The sequence below is a fragment of the Mirounga angustirostris genome, unplaced genomic scaffold, assembly GCF_029215605.1.
Source record: "Mirounga angustirostris isolate CCGP_5_RB_7025 unplaced genomic scaffold, mMirAng1.0.hap1 SCAF_15, whole genome shotgun sequence".
Lineage (NCBI taxonomy): Eukaryota > Metazoa > Chordata > Mammalia > Carnivora > Phocidae > Mirounga > Mirounga angustirostris.
In genome coordinates this window covers 84,232,166-84,259,006 of record NW_026991723.1, presented here as the reverse complement: position 1 = coordinate 84,259,006, position 26,841 = coordinate 84,232,166, and the positions used below count along the sequence as shown (strand labels likewise).

At 42.5% G+C, this 26,841-nt stretch overlaps 1 protein-coding gene across 11 annotated transcripts in view; it reads left to right on the top strand.

The window, feature by feature from the left end:
* MAPKAP1 (MAPK associated protein 1) overlaps positions 1–26,841 on the top strand; it is a 244,863-nt gene that overhangs the window by 171,577 nt on the left and 46,445 nt on the right. For 10 of the 11 annotated variants that reach the window (XM_064579505.1, XM_064579506.1, XM_064579496.1 and 7 more), the window contains one exon: positions 12,946–13,053. The exons of the other annotated variant lie outside the window; for it this stretch is intronic. In XM_064579505.1, coding sequence (XP_064435575.1) covers positions 12,946–13,053 — 108 coding nt within the window. The remainder of the gene's footprint in view (positions 1–12,945; positions 13,054–26,841) is intronic. 11 annotated transcript variants of the gene reach the window in all.

Here is a 26,841-nt window from a genome sequence, read left to right as displayed (position 1 = left end):
ACCATCTGTATTTCTTTACAGAGTAGCAGATAACTGTACGTAAAATTTGGTAATGTCACAGTGACTCAAGTTAAGAGAAACAGATTAGATTGAAAGATTGGATGCTAAGGGACAGTGTTAAAGGTTTCCATCCTCTGTAACAAGTGATACCTGAATTTGAAGGAGGGGGACAAAATGTTTCTTTTTTTAAAAGTAATACTAGGCCTCCTTTCTCCAAAGGGAAGTCCATTTGTGCCCACTGGGTAGTGACAGGATATGCACTATGAGCATCCCTGTGTCCTTTCAGCACTCACTCTGCCTGGGGTGGTGTGTAGGAAGCTCCTATCCAGTAGCTTCCAGCCTTCTCCAAGGTTTGGGTTATCCATGCCTTATCTCTTCTTGTTCTGATGGTGAGTGGGTTCCTAGGCCTGCGTGTTGCTGCTCAGAGAACTCTGGTAGGAAGCACGTTGGGACAGGTTGCTATGGTGAGAGAAGGCAGGCCTGGGTGAGGGAACTGAGCTGATGGGGAGGTGAGATTGGCCCCTGACAGGGGTGGTCTTCCATTCTCTAGCCAGTGCCCAAAGCAGCACAGATCTACACCAGCCCCATCCATCCCCAGGAAACCCAGTCAGAGTTGGGGCTCTATTGTGCTTCTCCAGTCAGTGGGGACATTTGGAGTCAGCTGGAGGCGGAACTTCAGGTCTGCTCTGGAGGACAAGGTAGATAGTCAGGGTGGTAGCCATGCGGGCCGAGTTTCCACTTAGTCACCAAATACACACTGCAACACACCTTTTGCTATGGCTGCCCCAGGAATGCAGAGGTCCTGAAATCTGGACTTCAACCGCAGTTTGCATACAGCTAGTGCAAGAGACAGGTCCAGTCAGAGACCTTCCTAGTGCAGGTTGCACAGAGAAGTCCAGAGGCAGTGGTACTCATGCAGCTTTGACTTGTTGAGTAGGGGAGAGCGAGTACCAGAGAAGTGAAATAAAGGGACGATTACTTCAGACAGAGGGACTAGTATGAGCAGAGTACAGAGGGTTGAAACAGCATGGTTTGGAGGATATTTCTGGATTACTATATCATTAGGTGGGAGGTGGGAAGGGGAGGGAGATGAGACCAGTGTGGCAGGCTTCTAGAGGTTGCAGCCTCTGCTGAAGAGTCATACCCCACCCCCCGCCCAGTGAAGCTTGGACAGCAGAAGCAGAAACCCAGACATATGATCTGCGGAGTCCTTGGAACAACTCCTAAGAGGGAGGTACTGTTATTATCCCTCTTTTACAGGTGGGAAAGCAAGGCATAGAATGTTTAAGTAATTTGCCCAGGGTCACCCAGCTAGTAAGTGGTGGAGCTGGGAATTCAAACCCAAGCAGTCTGGCTCATAACCACTACACCATGCTTTCTCAAATGTTTTGGGGTCAGCAGGGGTTGTAGGGCACTCCCTAAAACACACACACACACACACCACCGCCACCACCTCCCCACCCCGAGTTTAGGGCAGAGATCAAATCCAGACCTTCTTCCTACCCTCCAGGCTGCAGAGATGGACTCCAAACACACTGCCTCTTGTCTCAAAGCCTGAGTGGAGGCATCAGGACTGTCTTAGAGGGAGGTTGAATAGGGCAGACAGAGACAGTATGGAGTCACCCTTTGTTTTCCACAGCCCATCTAGAATCCATGGGGAGGACAGGGCAGGCATAGTTGTCTAGACTAGGGTGAAAGAGCACCAGTTGGACAATCTGACCAGTGGTCTGAAGTCATGGCCTCTCTGTGAAAAGCCTGTGGGCGCCAGCAGCCTGGCCTCAGATGTTCCAGTCTTCTTTACCTTTACTGCCTTTGGGCAGCTCTGGAAGGCTCTGTAGTCCACCCTATGCCTTGACTCTGGACCATGGGAACCCCTGAAGAGGCTCTATGACACTTTTGTTCCTGGGCCCCCAGCTGCTTAGGTGTCTCCCCAGCAGCCACTGAGCCCCCCTGATCTGTGAGAAGCCAGAGATGGTGAGAGGGGGCTCCAGAGGGCACAGTCTGTAGTCTGATCTAGCTGGAATCACCTCTAAGATTGTTTAACCTCATTTTTTTTAATTGGATTTTTAATGACAGAAGTAATACCTATATATATCCACTGTAAAAAATCCGAACCAGATAGAAATCTATAAAGTAAAAAAAGCAAAAGCCTTTGTCTTTGCTACTATTCCATCCTACACACAGAGGTAATTCTAGTTAACACAGTTAACTGTGAGAACAGTTTGGCTGATATCCTTCCAGATTGTGTGTGTGTGTGTGTGTGTGTATTTTCAACAAATACACACACACATAAATGCACATATATAGCTGGAATTTTACTTTATTAATATGGAGCATACTCTATATATTCTGTGTCTTTTTTTTTTTTTAAGATTTTATTTATTTATTTGACAGAGAAATAGAGCCAGAGAGCAAAAGCAGAGGGAATGGCAGAAGGAGAGGGAGAAGCAGATTCTGCACTGAGCAGGGAGCCCGATGCGAGGCTCAATCCCAGGACCCTGGGATCGTGACCTGAGCCGAAGGCAGACGCTTAACCATCTGAGCCACCCAGGCGCCCCATTCTATAGCCTTTTAAATTTAATCATGTATCATGGAAATCTTCCCATGTCTTATTAACTTAGTTTATTTTTTTAACAGCTACATAACATTCCAGTGTACAGATATACCGTAATTTATTTAATCGTTTCCTGCTGGAGAATATTTAGACTGTGCAATTTTTGATTTTAAAACAGTGCTGCAGTGAACATCTTTGAACATACATCATTGTGTACTTGGAGTAATGCTTCTCAGGATAGATTCCATTGTTGGGTCAAGAGTCAAGGTTGTTCAATTTAAAATGCCACCTTGTTGAAGTCATTCTATTGAACAAAGATTATTGAGCACCTACAAAGAGCCTGTTGCTGTGCTGGAGCTCTGGGAATAGAGAGTTGGTTTTATTAAAAAGCCCCTCCACCCTCATCTTCAAAGATTTGTAGGAGTTGGGGGGAAACAATGACAAATAGAAATGCTTCTAATCCAGTGTGCTCAATACACTGAGAGAAGCAAGGCCCCAAGGAAGTTGCAATGAAAGAGCTCTTGATTCTGACAGGGATTCGGGCAGGGCTGCAGAGAGGAGGGGAGATGCCAAAAGGTGTGCCTCCCTACTCCTCCCAAGAGCCCATCTGTGAGACTGGGTATTCAAGAAGAAATTTGTTCTAAAGAATTATGATGCTCCTGCATTTTCTCCTACACAAAGAAGGAAATCTCGGCTGTACGCCCTTTCCTTTCCTCCTCTTGGCACTTTCTGATTGATGATTGGAAATGATGGCAATACATAAACTATTTTTCTTTTTATTTTATGACCTGGTAATAGTAGTAACATATTTCCAGTAAATGTTTTCTATCGCAATAAAAAAGTTGTAACAAGACTAGAAATGGGTATAGTTAAACCCTAAAGAAATCATACTTTCAGAACTGTGGATTGAGGCAGTAACTCTGGAAATCATTTAACTTAGAAAAAGGTCCCCCTCCACCCTGAAAAACTCAGGGCAAGCAGCCGGTGTTTACTTTAAGTGCCCATCGGATAGGTGCCTGCTGTGGGGGCTGGGGGAGCCCTCAGTTTTGAGCCCCATAAGACCAACTACTCTCTCTCTTCCCACCTCGTTTCCCACCCAACACCTTTACTCCTTTCTGAGCCAGTAAATCATCTCAACCTTATAATTCTTTTTTTCAACCCCCAAATCAAGAAGATTATAGCATGCTCTTTCTGGAATACGGCCTAATAGTGTGGTTAAGAGCTTAGGCTCTGGAATCACACACCTGGATTCTTGTCCTGGCCACACTGTGGACACATGACTTAACCACTCCACATTTTTTTTTTCCTCTGTAAAATGAGGATTGTAATGGGGCCTCCCTCAGAGAGTTTTATGATTCAGAGTGCTAATGCATGTAAAGTGCTTTGTTAAGGGCCAGGAAAGTCCTCAGTGTCACTCACTGTTGTATAAAAAAAGGGTAAGTTGATGATTTTGTTAAATTTGCATAGCAGTATAACAATCAATATTTATTGAGTGTTTATTATGTCGTAGGCATCGTGTTACACATAATCTTTGCAGTTACTCCACAAAGGTTTAGATCAGCTAATGTGCCCAGGTCACATAGCTTGTAAAAAAGCCAATATTTTAATCAAGGTCTTTCTGACTCCAAAACCATTGTCTAACTACCTACCGCATGTCCGCCTTCTAGGATTAGATACTCAGTGGGAGCAGAGATGGTAAAACTAGTCAAAACTACTCAAAAATAGTTCTGTCTTACACAGTCATTCGCGGCATCCTTTGGCTAATAAAGATTTCGGAGCAGATAGTGTTGAGAAACTATGCTCTAGGAGCTCCAGGGCCAGGCAAAAAAAGAGGCATTTCCTTTCCCTGATTGTAGGCAGTGCAGCCTGCTCCTCAGCTGATCCTTGCCTAGGCCCTGTTACTCTTAAGAGAATGAATGTCTGCTTTCTGTTTGTCTGGTATCCTTAACATGCTCTAAGAATTAGGCCTTTCCCAGCCTTTGTCTTTAATTTCTGATTCTAGCTGACACCTTCATTAATGGTCCAGTACAAGCTTTCTGTCAACTTGAAGACTACTGTGTAAAAGTGGTTTTGCTGTCCTATCAATAATGGTCATAATTTCCCCAATACTCTCATCAGCAGTGAATTGAGTCTTGCAGCAAAGAAATGGAAACCCCAGTGCAGTGGTTTTAAAGTGATTTGTCTTGTAGACGGCGTCTTATTTCAGTAAAATCAGGTCAGTGCAGCACTGCTGGGTCAGATATAAGCCTGATACAAATTACTTGGAGGAAATTGATCATCTGAACGTCAGGTTATTTTTAGCTACTGTAGCTTTTTAATATCTCTTTTTTTTCTTTATTTACATCTGTTTTAATAAACTTTAACCATCATCATCAGGCAAATTAAATGTCTTCTCAATTTCAGCCAAGCCTGTGATGATAGGAAAGAATACCATCTCCCCATCAGGAAGGCAGGAGCCTTCCCTGCACGGTTTTGGGGTTGGCCACAGTTCTGGCCTTGTTTAAACACTTAAGCCCACTCCTCCTCATCCTCCAGCCACCCCCGTTCTGGGGTTTGTTTATTGCACAGACTAGCCCTTGACCAGTCTGTTCTTCATTGCTATTGAAAGTTAATGGGGGCAAAATTGCATTCCCAAACATTTGAACCTGAAGTGGCCAGGGCCGAACTTAGTTGATCTCTGGTGATCGGTTCAATTTAGTTACGATTTTTTGCCATTAGGCTGGGGCTGAATGATGGTGATTTGGTTGAGGCCAAATGTCTGAAGAAAATTGGCTCTCTGATAAGAGTGCTGTTATCAGAGGGGGCTCCCTTCTCATTTACATTTAGATGAGTATTGATTATTTATTTACTCAGAGAAGTGAGATTCGTTTCCAATCTTATCTTTCTCGTCTCTGCTTGTCAGCAGAAAGAGAGATAGAGCTCCTGCCATCAGGCCAAGATAACAGCACTTTGTAGTAAAGATAAAAGTTGGAATGGGCCTTTTTCTAGTCTTGACTGAAAGGATAAGTTTTTAAAAATTAGAACTGATGGGTCATGCTTTCAAAACCTTTCCTGAAGGTTTTGCAGTTTAACTAGGCAGGAGAATTGGTTTATTGGAACAGCCTTGGTCTTCTTTTGTAATAGGAATTGTATTTAATTTGATTATATTCAGCTGTTTCACTGAGAGCAAATTGTGTATTGGCTCAGAAGAGGCTAAAGTGTGACCTTATTGTCATGTCAGCTTGTTCCTTTTTTATTATTTAAATTCCAAATTATCCAATCTGAGCCTCAGAGGGAGTATAAGCTACAGTGGCTATCACTTGAATATAATTCAGTGCTTACATTAAGATCAAGCAGAAAATGATTATAGTCTCCCCTAGAGGAAGAGTTATAAGCGATGGCACTGACGCCGAATGCAGACATTTCAGAATAGCTGATGTTGGGTCGGAGCTCTGATATTGACAGCATCAGCGTGTCCGTGGTGGCTTTGGCTCAGTGAGGAACTCAGGATTCCGCCAGCCCCTGCCATAGAGCAGGCAAGGCTTGGCACGGTTTGCCTTGAATGGGCCTCCCTGCCACCAGTCTCCTCCAACCCATTGCCCACAGTGCCACCAGAAGAATCTTACCACAGTGTAAGGCTGATTATGTCACTTCCCTGCTCTGTTAGCATCTGTTACTCACAGACCTTGACCAACGGTCTGGACCAAGCACCCCAACCCACTTCCCCTCGCACCCCAATAGAACTGAGACCTTTTCCACACTGAATTTCTCTTGGTCCGTGTGGGCTCTTTAGTACCTCCTTGCTTTTGGACATCGTATTCCCTCTGTAGAAATGCAGTATTTCCCCTGCTTCACTGGCTCTGAGTCCTGCTTCAAGCCTGTGCTCAGATGTTTCCACCTCGGGGTAGAGGAAGTTCACTGTTTGCCTTTTCTGTGTTTCCACGGCACCTTATCTAGCCCTACCGAACAGGAGCACTGACTTGGGCCCTTTGGATAATATCTCCTCCTGTGTGTCCTGCCACCTCCCCCAGCTCACTTGAGGGCAGGAATCACTGATTATTCATCACAGTGGCTGGGTCATTGTTGATGCTCAGGATACGTTTGTTGTGTGGATGTCTGGATGGCATTGTAATATTGCCTGTCCTTTGATATTGGTGCTACCCCACTTGGCTGCATGACCTTTACTCATCATTCTCAGACTATATTTGTTGAGCCTGAGCCTAGGGAACCTTAGGGATCCTGGCTGCTGAACAAGTCTCTAATCTTATAACTTAAAAGCAAGCTTGTTTAAATAGATATGCCCCCTCTCCCACCCTGCACCCCTACCTTGGACACACATGAGAAAGGATGTGACAGCTGTTTTGATGCCAGCATTCCCTGCCATCGTGTATCTTCCCTTAATGGGGCTGTTAGCCCGTTGGGACTCCTGACTTAGGGGTCTGCCTGCACCTCATCTCAGCCGGCTCTGTTCCAGCCCGTACTAGCAATAGTAGGTGCCGTCACTGAGCACTGTGCTGAAGGAGTCAAGGATTGTCTCATTTCATCTTAACAGCAGCCTTCTGAGGGAGGTTCTGTTATCCTCATTTTACAGATGAGAAAATACGCAGAGGCTAAGTAACTTCCCCAGAATGCATGTCTGGCCCTGTCACTCCCTGAAAGGGTGCAGACACCTGGAGTTTTCTGCTCGGAATCCAGCCTTTTCTATTACTGGCTCATACTGCATCTTTTTCTGGCTACAAGAAGCTCTTTCAGATTAAAGCAGCTCTTGAAGCTGGTGAATGGAAAACGATTGACATGAAGACACGTCCATGGAAGTATTCAACCTTTGACTTCATCATTTTTCTTCAGACAGGTGGTCCTCAAACTTGTTCCGGTGCTCAGCAATAACAGTGATAGCTTAATTCATTTATATCTCACTTCAATCCAAAGAGCATTTGGAATATATACATCCTTATAATAGGATGAAAATACATGAACTGAAAGACAACATGAAAGGAAAAGGAAAATAAAGATCCAGAGGATTAATTGTCACAGAAATGTGTGCCCAGTCAGCACAGTTGGATCACATGTTTAGTGCTGAGCTTCCTCACAGGCAAAGGAGAAAGGGAAACTATCAGTTAGTTTACAAGATTTATGTTAAACTATCTAAAGATACAAAAGAGCAAACCAGTTGCTCCGAGAAAGTGCAGCTTTTTCCTGAGAGTGAGGTCTGAAGGAAGTTTCTCCGAAACTTCAGAAAGAAGATGCAGAGTGATTGAGGCAATGGTCTCTCTCTTTGGGCTTCTACATTTGCTTCCCACTGGATTTCAACTCTCAGCTGGCTCTAAGCTGTTAAGGAACTGTGTGCTAAAACCTTTGATGTTTCAGTCAAGGATTGAAGGGATAGAGGAAGCTGGACTGACCATGTATGTATCCACTATCCAGCAGATACTTCAGATTTTCTTTGAAACTTATGTGCTGCGACGTTTGCCTCGGGTTTACAAAATCCTATAAAAATCCTGCCTGGGTATTATAACTTGGATCACTCCCAAAGTGCCCAGAGCACCATTTTGTTCCTAGACCATCCGGTGACATGGTATTGCTGCAATAAATACATCATTGGAATGCCCAGATAGGTTTTCCTGTCGCTGCCCAGTAACTGCTTCCCAGAATCTTCCTTTTGTGTCCACATCTACTGCGAAGTAGAGGGCGTGTGGCTTCATGCGCAGCTGTGACATTTTAAAACCTTTTTCTAAAGGTGGATGTTGCCTTGAGAACTATGTTCTGTTCAGTGTGAAGGAGACTTTTATCTTTTATATAATCATTTCCTTGGCAAAAATATATTAATAGAAACTGACCTCACAGCTTGTCTTTTTAAAGTGATTTTGGCTGCTATTTTTTCTTTTCTCCCATGTTAGCTGCCTGAAAATTAAGCATTTGATAGAAACTATAGGTTGATAGATCTAGTAGGTCTGGGTTGTCATAATCTTGATTATCATCACCAGACGTTATATTAAGAACTTGCTATGAGGGAGGTGGTATGATTTGTACATATTACAGAGTGCAGGCTGGGGCAGCCTGGCTATGAATCCTCATTCCACCACTTCCTACGGAACCTTGAACCCGTTATTTAGCCTTTGTAAGTCCCAGTTTCTTCCTGCATGAAATGGAATTCATATTCTTTACATGCTAGGGTGACAAATCAGATGATCTGAATAAAAGGCCTAGCACAGTACCAGGCACACAGTAGTAGGCCCTACCATGTTAGGATCTCTCAGTATTGTTATAGTCCCGTGACGAGGCTGTGGTGGATAGCTGACACTTACGTAACACTATAATGTATCAGATACTGTTCTAACTGCTTTGCAGCTATTAACTCATCAAATCCTCAGGCCTACGAGGTATTATTATCCCCATTTTACAGATGAAGAAACTGAAAGAGATTGAGTTGCCCCAAAATCATACAGCTAAGTTGATCATCCAGGACTAGAGCGAGGCAATCTGGTCCCAAGTCCATGCCCTTAACCATCAGGTTATATGGCTTCTCATACATACCCTGCCTCTCATTACATGATGTGGCCTGAAGTTATCCATCTGACTTTTTCAGGGAAAAATGCGTGCAGCAGTCTTTCTGTGTGAGCTATTTTATCCACTGGGCAAGAATTAGGAGTGAAGTTGGTATTTGTAAGAGGCAGTTTTCCATTTGGGTTTTGATCTCAAGTCCAGCTTAGCCACCCTATCTTCCCCAAAGTTAAGACCCATCAGTCCTTTGCTAAGCTCAGAAATGGGTTTCCAAGTTGGTCTTTAGCTTTTATGGAAGAACAGGGGGAGTACCCAGGACAGAAAATGACACTGAAAATTTCAATTAATGACAAAACTGGGCACACATAAGAACATTCTTAAGGAAAGATAAGAGGGAGAGGGCCTTCCTGGATGGATGGAAAAATAAGGTGATCTGTCTTCATAAGGACCCAGGATATAGCCATTGGACAGGATATTTAGTATGTATGGATTTCATTAAAATAAATTATTTCAGATCATTTTCATTTTGAATTTATAGAAACCACAAGTTAAGTGATTCAGAACCCAAATGAAACTACAAATCTACAAAAATCTATACTTATGGTATAAACTATGGCCTCTTTATAATTGGCCAGTAATTTATATTTGCTAGAGGAAGAAAGGTTTAAAACACAGAGGCTTTAGAGCCTAAGACCCTTGGGTTTTATTTCCCCTGTCCTACTTCCTACCTTTGTGACCTTGGCCAAGTTACTTCACCCTGCCAACCTTTAGGGTCCCAATCTGTGAAATGGGAATGATAATATCTGCCTCTTAGAGTTGTTGTGAGCATACACTAGGGTAACATGTAGAATGCTTGGCATATAATGGCCATTCAGTAAGTGAGAGTCATCATCATATTAGGCTTCAAGGAGAAAATCCTAAAGCTACTTTCATGAAACAAACTATTTTAATAGAAATATCTGCAAGACCCAAGAAACAAGAGAGTGAATGTTGAATGATGGCAGTTAGGGCTTTGAGAGTGGTGCAGGGGCTCATCATGTTTAAGGACAAGGAACCCTTCCTCGGGGCGCCTGGGTGGCTCAGATGGTTAAGCGTCTGCCTTCAGCTCAGGTCATGATCCCAGGGTCCTGGGATCGAGTCCCACATCGGGCTCCTGACTCGGCGGGGAGTCTGCTTCTTCCTCTCCCTCTGCCTCTCCCACTGCTCATGCTCTCTCTCTCTCTCTCTCTCTGTATCTCTGTGTCTCAAATGAATAAATAAAATCTTTAAAAAAAAAAAAAAAAGGAACCCTTCCTCATACTCCCTGCCTCCCCTGGTTACCCTCGTCGTGTTTCCTAGGCAGCCACAGAGACTGGAAGGAAAGAGTGCAAAGGAGACCAGCCTGATATACACCCCGATGCAGCCAGGCCTTGGCTCCCAGAGATCAGGAAAGTGGTGGCTTATTTACAGTCCAGCTGTCAGGTAGGCAGACAGCTTGAGAAGCCCAGCCCCCTGTACACTGTGCTCAGAGTCAGACTAAGCAAGCCTAAGTTATAGGGTTACTTAAGATGCAAATAGCGATCTACATAAACAGGTAAATGTCTTGTTTTGATTAAATGATCACATGTGAAAGACCCATTACAGAAGCTACAATGTGAGATAATTATGGTATCCTCAGAAAAATGGCATAGTAATAGAAATCAGGGACTTGTAAGTATATATGATGTATTTTAAATTATAAAAGTAGCCTTTATTTATTATAGGAAATGTGAAAAGTACAGAAAAACACTAAGGAAAAATAAAAACGCTCATTATCCCACCATCCAATATAAGCACTATTCACATATTGGAAATAACCTTGCAGTCTTTTTTTTTCCCCTGGACTTTACACATATTTTGTCACAATTACAATCTTCCTACACGTATTGTGTTATAATTTGCTGGTTTTTCATAAAGTAGCATACTGTAAACATGTTTTATAAAATTAAGTATTTTTGCAGCATCACTTTTAATATCTTTATGGTTTTTCATAATATTTTGTTTAACCAGTCCCCTGTTGTTATATTTAGGGTGTTCCCAAATTTTGGCCATCATAAAAAAGTGCACTATTATAGCTAAACTTTGTACCCAATTTCCCTGTAAATTCATAGAAGTGGATGTCAGTGTCTGGCACACTGTGTTGCTGGGAGGTACTGGGGGTGGGCAGTCCGAGATAGTTTAACAGGCCAGTGCCTTAGAAAGCAGCTCTCTAGGTTCAGCGGTGACTCCCTTCCCCTCATGGGCTTGAAGAGGCCCAAAGCTATGAAAGGTGGGTGCTGGGAGGGGAAAGGAAGGAAAGGAGAGGGTACATAGGAATCTACTCACCAGTTAAGTTTTCTGAAAGTTCAGCTGGGCATGATTTTTCTGTGATTACTTTCCCCCAGTGAGTGTGGAGGGATCAGCAATCAGCAGCAAACATGCCTGGTAATTGAAGATGTCAGTGATAGGTGACAGCCATCGGAGACCTTTATTTGCTAAATATTTTTGAAATGAAAATGTAACTGTATATAATGTTGAAATACAGTACCCTCATGACCTGAACATAGTGTATTAGAGTTTATGTGAATTGTGTAGGCTTCTGAGTATGTATTTGTGTAAACAGTTAGATAAGTGTTTTGAACATTGTTGACTTAGTAAAAGTTTAAGAGCTACAAGTAGTGTACAAAAGACTCAATGTGTGTAAGAACTCTGAGACTTGCTAATGACATACCAATTAGAGAAAAGATAGACTATCCCATGAAACTGACATGACACGACAGTGCTCTCGATGAACGTAGTACATACAGGAGGAGAATGACATGGAGGAGGTGAGTGAAATGCCTCCAACTAGTGAAGGAGTAGTACTGGATATGAATAACAACAAGTTGACAACAGCTGAAGAACATATCTAAAAATATGTGTTCCGCCTGGGAGCCCCGAAGGCCTCTGATGCTTTCCTCAGATCTCTTACACCTCCCCTCTGTCTGACCAAACACGCCTTTCATAGTCAAAATAATAAGACAGTTTCTTACGCCTCTAATCTTTTCAATAACCATTAACAACAGGAGCAGTCTTTTGAATCTGATCATTGGACCTGTTAGGTGTTATCTGAGAACAAGATTGTCATTTGGCTTGACAAAGAAATACATGAATAAATGTATAAAATGCCCCAGTGTTTTATTAAGATCTGCCAGAACCCCCTGTGTGACACAGGCTAGCTAGTATTCCTGGTTTTCAGTATTATTGAACCCGTGTCTTTGTGTTTTCATGAATGTTTCAACAAAAACATGAATCAGCAGCTACTGTCTATTACCATAACCCAGAAATCAGAGATTTTTTTTTACCTCACCTGCGTTTTAAATTTTTAAAAAATTTTGGGCTGTCGTCATATTAGAGTTCTAAACATACTTTATTCCTGCTTATAATTGATTATTCATTATTATATAATGATTATTAATAAGTACTTCTATAGGAGTGCCTCCTATGAGGCAGGTGCCTTACTAAGTATTTTTCCTGTATCATCTGTAATCTTCACAATAATCCTTAAAGTGTAAGTATCCCCCCATTACATATTAGGAAACAGAGGCTTGGAGAGGGTAGGTTATTTGCTCATATCTGAGAAACCGTGTAGCCATGTTGTGATTCCAAGTCAGGCCAGCTCAAAAGCCATCTACCTCTCACCTTGTTTGGGGGAGCTGAGCAAAAACGGAGCTGATAATAGAACAAACAAGTGTGTAAAAACCTTGTGGAAAAAAACCCCAAACTCTTCCATCTTGGATAGCTAGACCCCCTCAGACAGACTTCAGCAGTTTGCCTAATGCTTTATCAGCTTTTCGCCAGTATGTGGTGTTTTTTCAATGTTAAATTCATTGTTTCAGACTTCCTCCCCTCCTCCTGCCCCTTTGATCTTCCAGGCCCTCAGTACCGCCTGGAGAAGCAGAGCGAGCCCAATGTCGCCGTGGACCTGGAGAGCACTTTGGAGAGCCAGAGCGCATGGGAGTTCTGCTTGGTCCGAGAGAACAGTACGTTGGCCTCCTCGCTCCATGCCCGCTTTGTCCGTTGCAAACATGCTTAGGAGTCCTGTGTTTGGGAACACTCACTGGTCTGGCTTCTCTAGGCAGATTTGAAATGACTTTGTTTTCCAAGGCAGATCTCAGCCTTTGTGCCAAAAGTGTGTGCCAAAGTGAAATGATTGATTTTACGCATTTTGGTAAAAAGTCTGCATCCTGTTTAGCACTGTGTGATTAATATTTTTCTGTTAAGCTGTATCTTCCTAAGTTAGGAGCAGCCCTGGAAACAGCTTAGAAATAAATATGAGGCCTTTTCTGAGGCAAAGACTATTTTGTATATAAAACAACTGGCCTTGTCAGTATCACTGCTCAGACTTCTAGTTTTAGAAAATTCTGTTTGCATACTCCTTAGTAGGAGGCAGTGTAGTGGTTCCTAGAGCTATGCTGTAAGCCTTTTTGAAACTTCAGTTCATTTCTTCTTCAGTTTCCGTGTTGTGAATCTTTACCACTCCCTCCTCTATAGTCCCACTGATTCAAGGGACAAGGACGTGAAAACTGAGATTATGGCAGCCAACTCTCGCTGTCATTCCTGCTTTGGGTCATTTACACAGGCTATTTCTTCTGCGAGGAACACACTTTCCCCCACTCCAGTTAACTGTTTCTCATCTTTTGTCTCAATTCAAATGTCACATCTTCAAAGAGGCCACCTGTGATCCCCCCACCTCCCTCACCTAAACCTGATCCATTCCTCACTTGGATACCCTATTCTATTCTGTCATAGAGCATACTACTTTTTCTTCATTAGATATATTTCTGCTTATAATTATATATTTTTCTCAGTGATCATTTCATGTCTTATCTCCCCCACTAGGTTGTCAGGTCTGTGAGGGTATCCTTGACCCATAAAGGTTGTCCCTCATTATTTCAGCAAATATTCACTCATCATCCACTACAAGCCAGTACTGAAGGAGCTTAGTAAGTATAAATTGAATGAGTGAATGAATGTCAATTTTTAGTCACTGACCCTCTAAGCAAGACCAGCTTGCTATTCACTGACCACGGGCCCTGACAGCCTCTGCTGGAGAGGCATGCACAGATTTCATCAGGATGGTGAAACATGATCTTTGCATTTAGCAACAGATTCTCAAAGGCAGAAGGTTGGTATCCCCACAGTCGGCAGCCAGTTATAAGTATCTTATATAAATATACAAGGAAATAAAAATCAATTGAGTCCCGCATCGGGCTCCCTGCTCAGCCGGGAGTCTGCTTCCCCCTCTGCCCTCTTCCCTCTCGTGCTCTCTCTCATTCTCTCTCTCAAATAAATAAATAAAATCTTTAAAAATAAATAAATAAATAAAATCTTTAAAAAAAAAAATCTTTCTAAAAAAAAAAGGCTACCTTAGTCTTGTTACCAAACCCTAATAAAGACTATGCAACACAGAAAATTTAAATAGATACAAATATCCTAAACAAAATATTAAACTGAATCCAGTATTATATTAAGGGAATAATATAGCAGTCCCCAGTTGGGTTTATTCAGAAGAGTACAAGGTTAGTGTGACATTAGGAAAACCCAGTCAAGGGGTGCCTGGATAGCTCAGTCGGTTGAGCATCCCGACTCTTGATCACGACTCAGGTCTTGATCTCATAGTTGTGAGTTCAAGCCACGCACTGGGCATGGCGCCTACTTTAAAAAAAAAAAAAACAGTCAAGATAATTTGCCACAGTAACAGTCAAAAGGATAATCATCTCAGGAGATGTAGAATGTTATTCAGCTCTTATAAGTTGTGTTTAACGAGAGTTTTCACAATGGGAGAAATAACTTTTGGTGTAAATTAAGGAGGAAAAATATCAAGGATACAAAATAACACATATGGACTAATATCTACTATGTAAAAACAAACCAAAAAGAGTAGAAGGAAAATGACAAAATATTAATAGTGGTTGTCTCTGGTTGACAAGATTCTGGGTAATTAATTTTCCTTCCTCTTTATACTTTACTTATAGTTTCCAGAGTTTCTATAATGAACGTGCATGACTTTCTAAGAAGTAAACAAGCAATAAAGTTAAGTTCACACAGATAAAGACTACATAAAAGAGTAGCTCTTGGGGCACCTGGGTGACTCAGTCAGTTAAGTGTCTGCCTTCGGCTCAGGTCATGATCCAGGGACCTGGGATTGAGCCCCGCATCGGGCTCTCTCTTCATCAGGGAGTCTGTATCTCCCTCTCCCTCTGCCCCTCCCCCCTGCCCGTGCTTTTTCTCTCATGCTCTTTCTCTCTTTGTCAAATAAATCTTAAAAATAAATAAATAAAAACGAGTAGCTCTTAGTTTAACAATCCTTATGACACTTGAGATCTAAAACCATGTATAGGGGCGCCTGGGTGGCTCAGTTGGTTAAGCGACTGCTTTCGGCTCAGGTCATGATCCTGGAGCACCCGGGATCGAGTCCCACATCGGGCTCCCTGCTCAGCAGGGAGTCTGCTTCTCCCTCTTCCGCTCCTGCCTCTTGTGCTCTGTCTCTAAAATAAATAAATAAAATCTTTAAAATAAATAAAAAATAAAATCATTGTATTCGTAAAAGAAGCCCTTACCAGCATTTACAAAGAGCACAAGGCAGTCAGTGGTTTGGAATCAGTGGAATATTATAACTAATATTCGTAAAATGGAAGTAAATTATAAAAGCAGTTTATTCCTTTTCTAGAGAAGGTTTTTTAATATTTTGTTTAATTTTAAGTAGAAATTCCATTGAAACAAATACTATTCTCCCACAGCTACATATTAAGAAGTTGGATTGAGACAAAATATTTCAGAATAGAATTTTTTGTTTGTTTGTTTCTATTGGTATGTTTGATCAGGACAGGCTTGCTGTCCATAAAGCCGTTTTAGTGGTGAACTAAATTATGAGCGTCTATCATGCAGTGTTTAAGAGACTGTGCTGTTGAGCCAAATTACCTCGGTTCACATTCTGGCCGTGTCACTTACTGGGTGTGGGACCCTGGACAACTTACTTAACCTCTCTTGGGTAGTTTATCTGCCTTCATAAGGTTGACGGGATTCAGTAAGTTTTAATAATCATAAAGCTCTTAGAATGGTGCCTGGCACATAATAAACACTCAATAAATGTTAATTATAATTAATAGATAAAACAGCATTCTGTGGCTGACAGAGCAGATGGGCACAGATGTGGAGGTCTGGAATCATAGACCTGTCGGGGCCCTCAAGGAGATGTGTGATGGGGGGAGGAACTGATACAGAATGGAGGGAGGAAGGGGAGTGGAGAGCAGGCAAGTCTGTAAGTCTGTGTCATAAGACCAGAGAACTTAGAAGCAGGGTACTTGGGTGCCTGGGTGGCTCAGTTGTTAAGCGTCTGCCTTCGGCTCAGGTCATGATCCCAGGGTCCTGGGATCGAGCCCCACATCTGGCTCCCTGCTCAGCGGGGAGCCTGCTTCTCCCTCTCCCACTCCCCCTGCTTGTGTTCCCTCTCTCGCTGTCTCTCTCTCTCTCTCTCTCTCCATCAAATAAATAAATAAAATCTTAAAAAAAAAAAAAAAAAGAAGCAGGGTACTTTCCACTCTTTGTTGTCCCAGAGAGATGTATACATGTATACCTTATAAGTAAAACCATTTGATTGAGCATACTGCCATAAGGGTTGATATAAGCCTTTCCGTTTTTCTTCCAAGGAGGGATGGTCATAACTTTTTATACCAACCACATCAAAAGGTGTTTCATAAATTACTTATTTAGGCCTTCTATTGTAAATACACGTTGTGCTAGACATTTTGCAAACGCTCTCTTATAATTTTCACAACTACCCTAATAAGATACCTTTCTAATTGTGGAGAGAGGTTGTGACTTGTGCAAAGTTAGCTAGCCAGTGATAGAACCAGAATTCTAGGTCAGTTGTCTGATTCCAAAGCCCACCCTGAGATTGTTGATAAAATAAACTAAATTTTCAGTCCTAAGAATTGTGATGACAATTGTCTTACACACTATGAGAGAGAAGCTTGCTAATGAAGCTGATAATGACAAGAGTTTCTGCCTGGGGACTGAGAGTTAACATTTGTGCTTGGATCTTGGCCTAAAAAAGAAAATGACAAGCCAAAGTCCTTGAGCTTTCCAGTTTGGATTCTTGTCTGATAATCTACTATATCCTTCAGCCAACTGTCTGCCAGAAGCTGGAATAAGACCAGAAGGAGGCATGGAGTACATTATGGAGAGGATGTAACGGTAGAAGACTTCCATTCTTGTCCAAGCATCTATATAAATCCTGGCACCTAACTGAGCCTCACTTTCCTTTTGTGCCAAATGTTGCCAGTGACCTTTTCTCTTACCCACTGATCATATGTAGGTAGCCCACCCAGGTCCTTAGAAGAAAAATGCAGCACGAACCAACTTATTCTTTGCACAACTTTAAGAGAGAAACTCGGGAATTTTCCATCATCAGGAAAGCAGGCCTGGAATTAAACTGGCTTCGTGGAGTACCAACAAAATGTCAGACACTGTCTCTTTACTGTCTGATCACTCAAGAGTCTGTCCTTGTCGCGTAGGGCTTTAAAAGTTATGCCTCCGCAGCCTCTAACGTCAGGCCAATCAGGTCATTTCTCTGAGCCTCAGTTTCCTCTGTAAATGGAGGTGGTTGAATCTATTTCACAAGGGTTTTTTGAGGATTAAATGAGATACAAGTTCTGTCATTGTAATGACCTTTTAGGCCACTGTGCTCATCATCTTTATTTTATAGAAGAAACTGAGGCTTAAAGGGGTGATTTGCACTTGATCGCATGAATAATAATTGGGGGTGGGAAGCTGGAAAACTGTATCTTCTGTCCAGTAATTCTAGTGCAACAGTTGAATCTGATTATTTTATTTTCCTTTTTTTTTTTTAAAGATTTTATTTATTCATCTGAGACACAGAGATACAGAGAGAGAGAGCATGAGCAGGGAGAGAGGCAGAGGGAGAGGGAGAAGCAGGCTCCTCACTGACTGAGCCAGGAGCCCAATGTGGGGCTCGATCCCAGGACCCTGGGATCATGACCTGAGCCGAAGGCAGACGCTTAACCATCTGAGCCACCCAGGCACCCCTGATTATTTTATTTTCTAAGTAGAAGTTGCCATACAAAGAGGCTTTGGTTGTTCTCTAGATGTCAGGTCAACCTCCTTTGACCTCCTTTCCTTTTCGAGGAGATCTTCCATTATTTCAATGACTGAGATCCTCAGTTTCCTTAATTTAAAGCTATCCTGAGGAAGGCCTCAGCTCAAGGTGGACAGTCACCTAGATAAGTGGACTGTGGGAGGGGAGAGTATCTCTGGCTCTCAGTCTGTGGGAGGCCTCTTCCAGCTCCTTTAGATTCCCCTTGAAGACCAGAGGAGGACTCAGCTTCCTGTACTCAGGAAGTACTTACCTCAGTCTGATCACTGATTCCACTGGATGGATTGACCCATCCCCCCACTCTGGACTGTGACCACCCCCACCCCTCCCCAGGGCAGGGACCATCTGGGTGCCTGTGGCCAGGTATGGTTCATTACCCTGGAAAGAGTGAGCCTCCCAAGTCCCTGGTGTCAGCAGGCTCCTCACTAGGGCTCCAGGGGACAAGTATGTGATAGCTTTTAAATACAATTTGGGATTTGGATGAGCGTCCACACCCATATGTTTCTTCATGGATGTACTTGGGCTCCCCCCCACCACCGCGGCCTCCCACCCCCCAGTACTACTAAATAAAAAGGAAGGCAGGAAGCAACCATAGGCAGTGAATGACTCTTTGCTAATCCCGATGTATTTCTAGTTCCTCTTCACGGTGCTTATTCATAGTGGGCTGATCCCTCCTTCTGTGTGTGCTCTGTCCCAGCCCTGGAGACTCCCTGGTGGTTCCATTTGGCTTCTGGAGGCATTCTTCAGCTACAGATTACTAATGTCTCAATTTCTATCATGTGACTTAAATACCAAGGCTTTAAGCCTCTTTTATTATATAGTACAATATATATATTATATGGCATATAAATGCAAAAGAAAATGTGATCGTGCAAATAAACTCTATTTACAAATAGAAATGACCTGTGGTCTTCATGGTTTGAATTTTAGGTTGAATTACTACCAAAAGCCAGTTATGTGTCTGACTTTGGGGGTGGGGGGAAGTGTTCACTATAAGGAATTTTTGTACAGGTGGAGGTTTTTTCCATATAGTTATGGGTAACAGCTCCCTGCATTACTGCATGCTAACAGAATTTAAATGAAACAGAAACATTGTCCCCGATGTAAGAATACCTGTGTGTTTGCGCCTCTTGCTTTCTGGTTAATGTGGACTGGTTGGTAATGTGTTGTAGTGGACAAAGCAAGGTGTTTGCAGGCACTGTGTAACCTTAGGCAAGTCCTCTGCGAACTTGATTTTCCCATCTGTAAAATGTGATGGTGATCCCTATCCTGTAGGGCTGTTAGGAGGATTAAATGAGATTGTGTGTACTAAGAGCGCATAGTGATGTGTATGCACAGTGCAAGTGTTGGCCAAGTCCAGTATGTGTCTGTCTGTGTGCCTGAGACACAGGACACACACCTCTGCCCAGACACCACAGCTAGTCTGTGCATGTGTGTGGTGGCCTTTTCCCCCTCTGTTATTCCTGTTTTCCCACTAGCTCTTAGACTTCCCACAAGCCCCTTTTGGCAATGGCCAGCACCAAGCGTGGGTGGTACCTTGGCCAAAACCAGTGCTGACCTGTACCAGAGACAAACTTGTGCCCTGTCCACACCTACTTCTTCAGTAATGAATGTCTGAACTGTACTCTGTGGGCTGGAAAATTCCACATGAATTGCATCTTTCGCTCTCCCCCTTTCTTGAAAGTTCCCCCCTTTTCATTTTATCATTAGGTAGTAATTAGTATTCAAGGGAAATTGGTCTTAATATATTGAAATTGGTTAAGTGCATTTAGACCTGTACCACAGCCAATGTCTTATTGGAAAATGTAATTGGGGACTCTGTGTATGTAATTAATTGAATTACAATTAAGAACTTTCATTAAGCAATACACTGGTACATTAGAGCAGTAAGGAAACATGTTTGACGAGCCACAAACCCTGTATGGGCTCTAAGTGAGGGCACAGGGATTTGCATCCCTCTGGTAGGCTCCTGGCCCCAGAATCCACCCTGCAGCCCCTGACTAATGGTTTGGTAATGCATCAGGTGACATTTCTTCAGTGATTCCCTGATGGGAGGTAGGGTACTTCTAGCTTGTGTGCCCTCAGTCTCTGACTCCAGAGTCAGAGAAAGAGAGACAGAGATGCCTCAGTGTTGATCATATATTACAGTTCTTAGGTATTTTGTAATGTAAATTGTCAAAAATGCCCAGGCTCCTTTTACTGTGTTTTCAACAGTAACAAAGATACAGTGGAGGAAGAGAAAATGATGGGAATTCTGTCATCAACCTCACTTCTGAGCAAACCTATAATGAACCAATGGTCCAGACCCTTGGATGGTCATGCTTTATCCTCTGAAAGGTGGTTGGTTTTATTCTTGGCACACATGGGTTTATTCATCCCCTAACATTGATGTTGTCCCCCTCTAGGCCAGTCACTGTGCTTAGAGGGTAGAGAGGAGCCCCATACCATGGAGCCCAAGCTGTGATAGGTGCTACAAAGGGTATAAAAGAGTATCTAGCAGGTGACTGGAGCTGGTGAGAGGAGGAGAAAGCTTTCTTGAGGAAGAAGAGAAAGGAATTAAGTCAGTTAGTAAGGGAAGAATGTTCCAGTCCAAGGGACTGCTCATCTGAAGGCCTTGAGAAGGAGCTTGACCTGTTTGAGAATGAATGAATGAAGTGGAGTGAAATGAGCAAGGGTGAGAGTGCTGGAAGTTAAGACTGAGGGATGCGCAGCATCTAGAAAGCAGAGCCTAAAGGCCCTGGTTCCGTGTTCTGCTCTTTTTAGAAATTCTACAAACCGGAAACTGTTTCTTTCTGATCACCTCATAAAACAAGATTACCCTGATTTATTGAGGGTCTGAATTCTCCCTGTGGAAAGGCTCTGACTCCAAGAGTTTAATCACTTGGGCCCTGACAGCAAGGATCCCTACCCTGGTTGTAGCATGGAACATTCAGCGAAGGGCATATCCTACTGTGTGATCCTGACGGCTTTGGCGAGATTACTGCAGAGGGCCTGCATGCGCGCATGTGTGTGTTATAGTATATCACCTATTGATTAGTTTTTAGAGACCAGCAAAAATGACTAGTAGCCAAAGGGAAGTGTTTAATAGAAGAGAAGTTTGGGGCTTATGAGGCTTTAGGGACTTAAAAGGCCTTTGGAAAAAAAAGATGTGATGGATGTAGAAAGCAAAGGGAGAGTTTTTCTCCTTGACTCACTTATGCAGCCAGCTTTGAGTCTTACAGAAAGAATGAAGAGAGTTAGGTTTTATCCCTGATTCTTTGTTCTGGCAAGGCCAGGCATGATTGTGTTCTCCTTAGATGCTGTTATGGACCATGGATTTGGACACTCAAGCCTATCTAAGGAACATTTTTACCCAAAGGGCTATGTGGTGATTAAGGGCACATTTTTGGAATTAGACAGACGTGGGTTCAGTTCCTAGCTCCAGCCTTTGCTACTTGTACGGCTGTTCTAGCAGGGTGACATTCTAAGCCTCATTTTTCTCCCCTATAAAAAGGGGATAATAATGTGCAACAAAAGGGCATTGGGAAAATTAAATGAGATAGCATATCTAAAGTGCCGAGCATGGTGTCTGGCATATGGTAAACACTCAGTAAATGTTAGCTGCTCTTGTAGTTGTTGTTGAAGCAGGATCCCAGTCTGGCGGGTTGTCCAAATGGAAAACTAGGAATGGTGTATTAGGTTCTATTAACCAAGGTAAATAGAGGGATGATGTATGAACTTGGGTACTGTTATGGTTAACCTGTGTTGCATCAAACTTCATTCATGCCAACAACAGCGTTTATTGAATATCTGCTATGTGCTCTGTAGGATAGAATGTTCCTGCCCTCAAAGGAGCTCATTGTCTGGAAGGGGAGAACAGATGTTTATCACACTTATCATTAGAGCCTTCAGAACTACAGGGTTTCAGGAGAGGGATCAGGAAAGATTCTAGACTAGACCTTGAAGTGTATACATTTTAAAGAGTGGGAAGGACATCCTGGCCAAATGGTATAACCTGAGCAAAGTCCAGTTTAGCTGAAGCAGGGATTGTTCTATGTGGGGAATAGCAATAAGGTGTCAAGATAGAGCAGAGCAGGGGTGCCTGGCTGGCTCAATCGATGGAGCATGTGACTCTTGATCTCTGGGTTGTGAGTTCAAGCCCCATGTTGGGGGAGAAAAAAAGAGTAGGGCAGAAGATGGTTTATTTCCTCTTCATTTACTTATTTATTTATTTTTAGATTTATTTTTTGAGACACGGGGGAGGGGGAGCGTGCCCATGGTGGGGTGGGGTGGGGTAGGGAGGACAGAGGGAGAAGGAGAGAGAATCCTCAGGCAGACTCCCTGCTCAGAATGGAGCCTGATGTGGGTCTCGATCCCAGGACCTGAGATCATGACCTGAGCTGAAATCAGGAGTCATCCCTTAATTAACCAGCTAAGCCACGTAAGTGCCCCTATTTCCTCTTCACTTAGTTGGTTATTTGTACAGCAGTATTTTACTCTGTGCCAGGCCCTGGCATGGATACTGGATACTGTCTCTGCCTTTGAAGAATTTATCCCCTCCACCTCTGGACCGTTTTATTTTCCACTCTTCCCCTTCACACACTCTTTGCTCCAACCCAGTGCAGACACTTGCTGTTCCCTATATATGTGCTCACATTTTATGGCTTTCATGTTTTTCCCATACCTCTCCCTCTGTGGACTGCCTGTCGCCTTTCCATCATCTGGCAATCCTGCCATCGTCCTGTGTTCTTGAAGCACTCGCACAGTCCCACAGCTGTGGTGGGTGCTGGGTGACTATTTGTGAACCTGCTAGGATCAGTCAACCCATCATCGAGCTATAGGGCATTTAAAGGGGAGGATGTAACAAAGGCCATTGTCTTCTGGTTGAGTCCCAGAGTTAGCACAGATCTTTTTGGAGAAGGGAGATAGAAGTTGCTTTAACTCAGAACTAGATTCAAGCTTTTTGACTTGGTCTAAGACTTACGGAACCATAAAATGGAGTTTGAAGTCCTGTGTAGTTTCTATCTATGAACAAAGGCATCTGCCGGTAGCATACAGTGAGTTCATCTGAGCTTTGATTTAATGATTAGCGCCCATTTGTCTGCAAGGAGGTCCCATATGTACCTCTAAGTGTCTCCCTCAGTTTCAGTGAAATCACATGTACAAAAACACTTTTTAAACGTAAAACAGTATTAGTTATAATTAGCCTTGATCCAGTCACCTGACGGCAAGCCTGTTACTCTAGTAACGTATATCCAAGATTTCTGTTTGTGTTTGTTGTCAGGTATGTAGCCATACGCAGCTGTAACTGCACTTTTACATCTCATCATGATGGTCCAAGTGGGCATCCAGGCACGGCATAAGAACCAATAAAGGCAGTGGTTCTGAAGCTTCTTGTCTTAGACCTCTTTACACTCTTTAAAATTATTGAGGACCCCAAAGAGCTATTGTTTATTGGGTTATATCAACTTATTAGGAATAAAAACAGAAAATTTTAAATATTTATGAATTCATTAAAGAGTAATAATAAATCCATTACATGTTAACAAATTTTTATGAAAAATACCTGTATTTTCTTTTGTTTTGTTTTCCATTTTCTTTCTCTGAAGAGCGTTTATTTTTGTTCCATCAGGAAGATAAATTATTGACTGATCACCTGAACCAGTGGGCACTGTTTTATATATGCTTTTGCAAATTTCTACAATGTCTGGCTTTATAGAAAGCATCTTGATTTTCGTATCTACTGCATTCAGTCTGCTATAGTATATTGTTTCAGTTGTAGTATATGAAGAAAATTTGGCCTAACATAGATATGTGGTTAGAAAAGGTAGGAGTATTTCAATAGCCTTTTCAGAGAATAGTGGATATTAATTTTCATTAATATACCGAAACTCAAGTGATTCTTTTTTTAGAAAAGATTGATTGATTGATTGATTGATTTTTAAAGCTTTTATTTATTTATTTGACAGAGAGAGACACAGCAAGAGTAGGAACACAAGCAGGGGGGAGTGGGAGAGGGTGAAGCAGGCTTCCCGCGGAGCAGGGAGCCCGATGCGGGGCTCGATCCCAGGACCCTGGGATCATGACCTGAGCCGAAGGCAGACGCTTAACAACTGAGCCACCCAGGCGCCCCTCAAGTGATTGATTTTTAAAGATTTGTTGCAATGTGGAATCAGAACCCTATCAGTGAACTTACACACTTGTTTTTACTTTGTAAGATAATAGGCATGAAAAGGGCAAATGATGTCTTACTGTTAATATTGTGAAAATATTATTGAGATTATGGACCCCCAGAATGGTTCTTGGGAATCACCCCTCCAGTGGGTCCTGGACTGTACTTTGAGAACCACTGATTCAGAGTTTACAGTTACCACCTACCCAGGCTGTCTCCTTGTTGCTGCCTGTAGGAAGGTGGTGAGGCGGGAGGGGAAGGAGAAGCACAGCGGAAGGAAGGTGGACTCAAGTTCAACAGATTTGTCCCAGCTCTGCCTCTTGCCAAAAATGGAATCTTGGGCAAGGTTTTGACCCACTCTTAACCCTTGATGTCAGAGTTACGATTTGAACCTACGTCTCTGAACTCTATGTTCCAGGTTCTTTCCAATGTTATTAAGTCCCAAGGCCACTTCCCAGCCCTTGGCGCCCTCAGCACCTCCTCTTTCTTTCCTTTCCTTCCTTTCCTGCAGACCCTAGATGTTGCCTGCCTACTCCTTCCTCTACCCGCTCTTGCTCCAGCCTGGTTTTGCCATTAAGATAGGTGCCATTCCTGTTTCCTCCTTTCTACCTCTTTCCTCTAGATAGCTAGGCTCCATCCCCTCTTAGATTTTGTCCCACAAACCTTTACAAATTGCAAATGGGCTCTGTGTCATTCTTCCAGAGCCTGGTGTCAGACCATCTGAGCACACTGGTGCTCAAGTCACTTTTAGGTCCCACCCCAAAATTTGATCTATCACAATACATCTTTGAGTTATTGCAGCTCGAGCGTTTTGACACGATACATTATGGTAATCCATGGCACATAGAGACATTAACACTCCCGACTTTGACAAAATACATTGTGAAGTCTTTGAAGGCACCATTACAATTTATCTTGTCATTCAGGAGGAGACCCAGTTCAGCATTAATGTAGATGAACACAGTGTGGCTTTTGTTTCATTTAATTGCTTGTGACCTTTTTAATTGCTCATTTAACAAAATACCAAAGGGTTATGTTTCAATTAAATTAACACTTTGGGAGTGGTTTTTTTAATATGTTTATTTCTAAGACATTCTGGTTTTCTCTCTCTTTTTTTTTTTTTTTTGACTTTGAGTAGATAAAAATGTCTTCTCTTCAACAGAAGCGGGTTTTTAAATGTGAAGTTGCTTTTTGTAATAATTTTAACATGCAAATGGTATAGTGCTGATATATGGTTGGGTTCATTCCTTTCTGGAAGGATACAAACAGTAAAGGTATACATGCAAAGTCTTTGAACTTTTCTCCTCCAAAAACATGCTTTTGGTATAATGCTGTGCTTCAATATAAAGTATCTGTTACATGCACCATTTATTGGGTACTTATCTCTGCCTTGTACTCTTTTCTTTGTGTTCCTAATAGCAAGTCTGTAAGCTCCTAAAGATCAGGAACCCTGCCTTATCCTCACCAGTGTGCCTTCATAGTCTAGCATCCTGCTGGTATGGGGAGAGTCGTTGCAGGTTATATGGGTGACTGATCTATACACGCACACATGCCCCCTCCAAGCAATGGCACTCCTAAGCCTACTTGGAAAAACGGCTGTGTAATTCCGAGACCAGTTCATCAGATGACCTGCTTGGGGGTGGGCAGCATGTACTGGAGGCGAACACAGAGATCTTCCTTCCTTTCCTATTCTCCCAGGTGCTGTTGCCCTTTTAATCACAAAAGCAAACACGCCGCTTGTCATCTGGGGCAAGGCTCAGAATTTACCCAAGTATGAGGGGGGGCTTAAATCCTCAAATGGGATATGAATTTACACTGTTGGAGAGTAGAAGGTCAATGCAAGAAGCATTAGTGTGTTGAGCCAGCTCCAGCTATGTAAGTCTTGAACAAAATTAATATAAGGAAATTGACAAGCCTTGCTGGTTATTCCATAGCTTTAAGACCTCTACTAAAATCCTATCATCTCATCTGCCCATTATTAACATTTCAGCAAAATATAAAGTTTTCATTAATCTCCCACAGCAAATTTAGGAGTGAAAACTGGCACTTGTTTGAGCTTTTAGGACTACATTAGCTGGTGTATTAAACAAAATATGTCATTCTTCAGTAGCTTCTGTAAGAAGCTAAATCAATTTCCAGCCATATTTATGCACCACTTTATCTAAAAGCATCTGAATTATCATTTACAGCTAAGATGCTTTATTAGCAGCTGGCATTGAAATTGCTCAGTAAAAAATTATATGTCACGTTATAGTAATTTTTAAATTGGTTTTAATCCAACATCATAAAATGTAAAACTCTTAAGTGTGGGTTTTTGGGGGTTTTTTTCTAGTAATTGGCATTTTAGCATAATGAGCTGTTACCCCTTTCCAAATCAAATACCTGCAATATTTAGAAAATACTAATTAGTAAAGAAAACAGAAGTTCTTGAGCTAAGTTGTATCTAATAATGGCATTTTCTCAGATAAGATGGCTTTAACTGATTTTTAAAACATGAAAGGA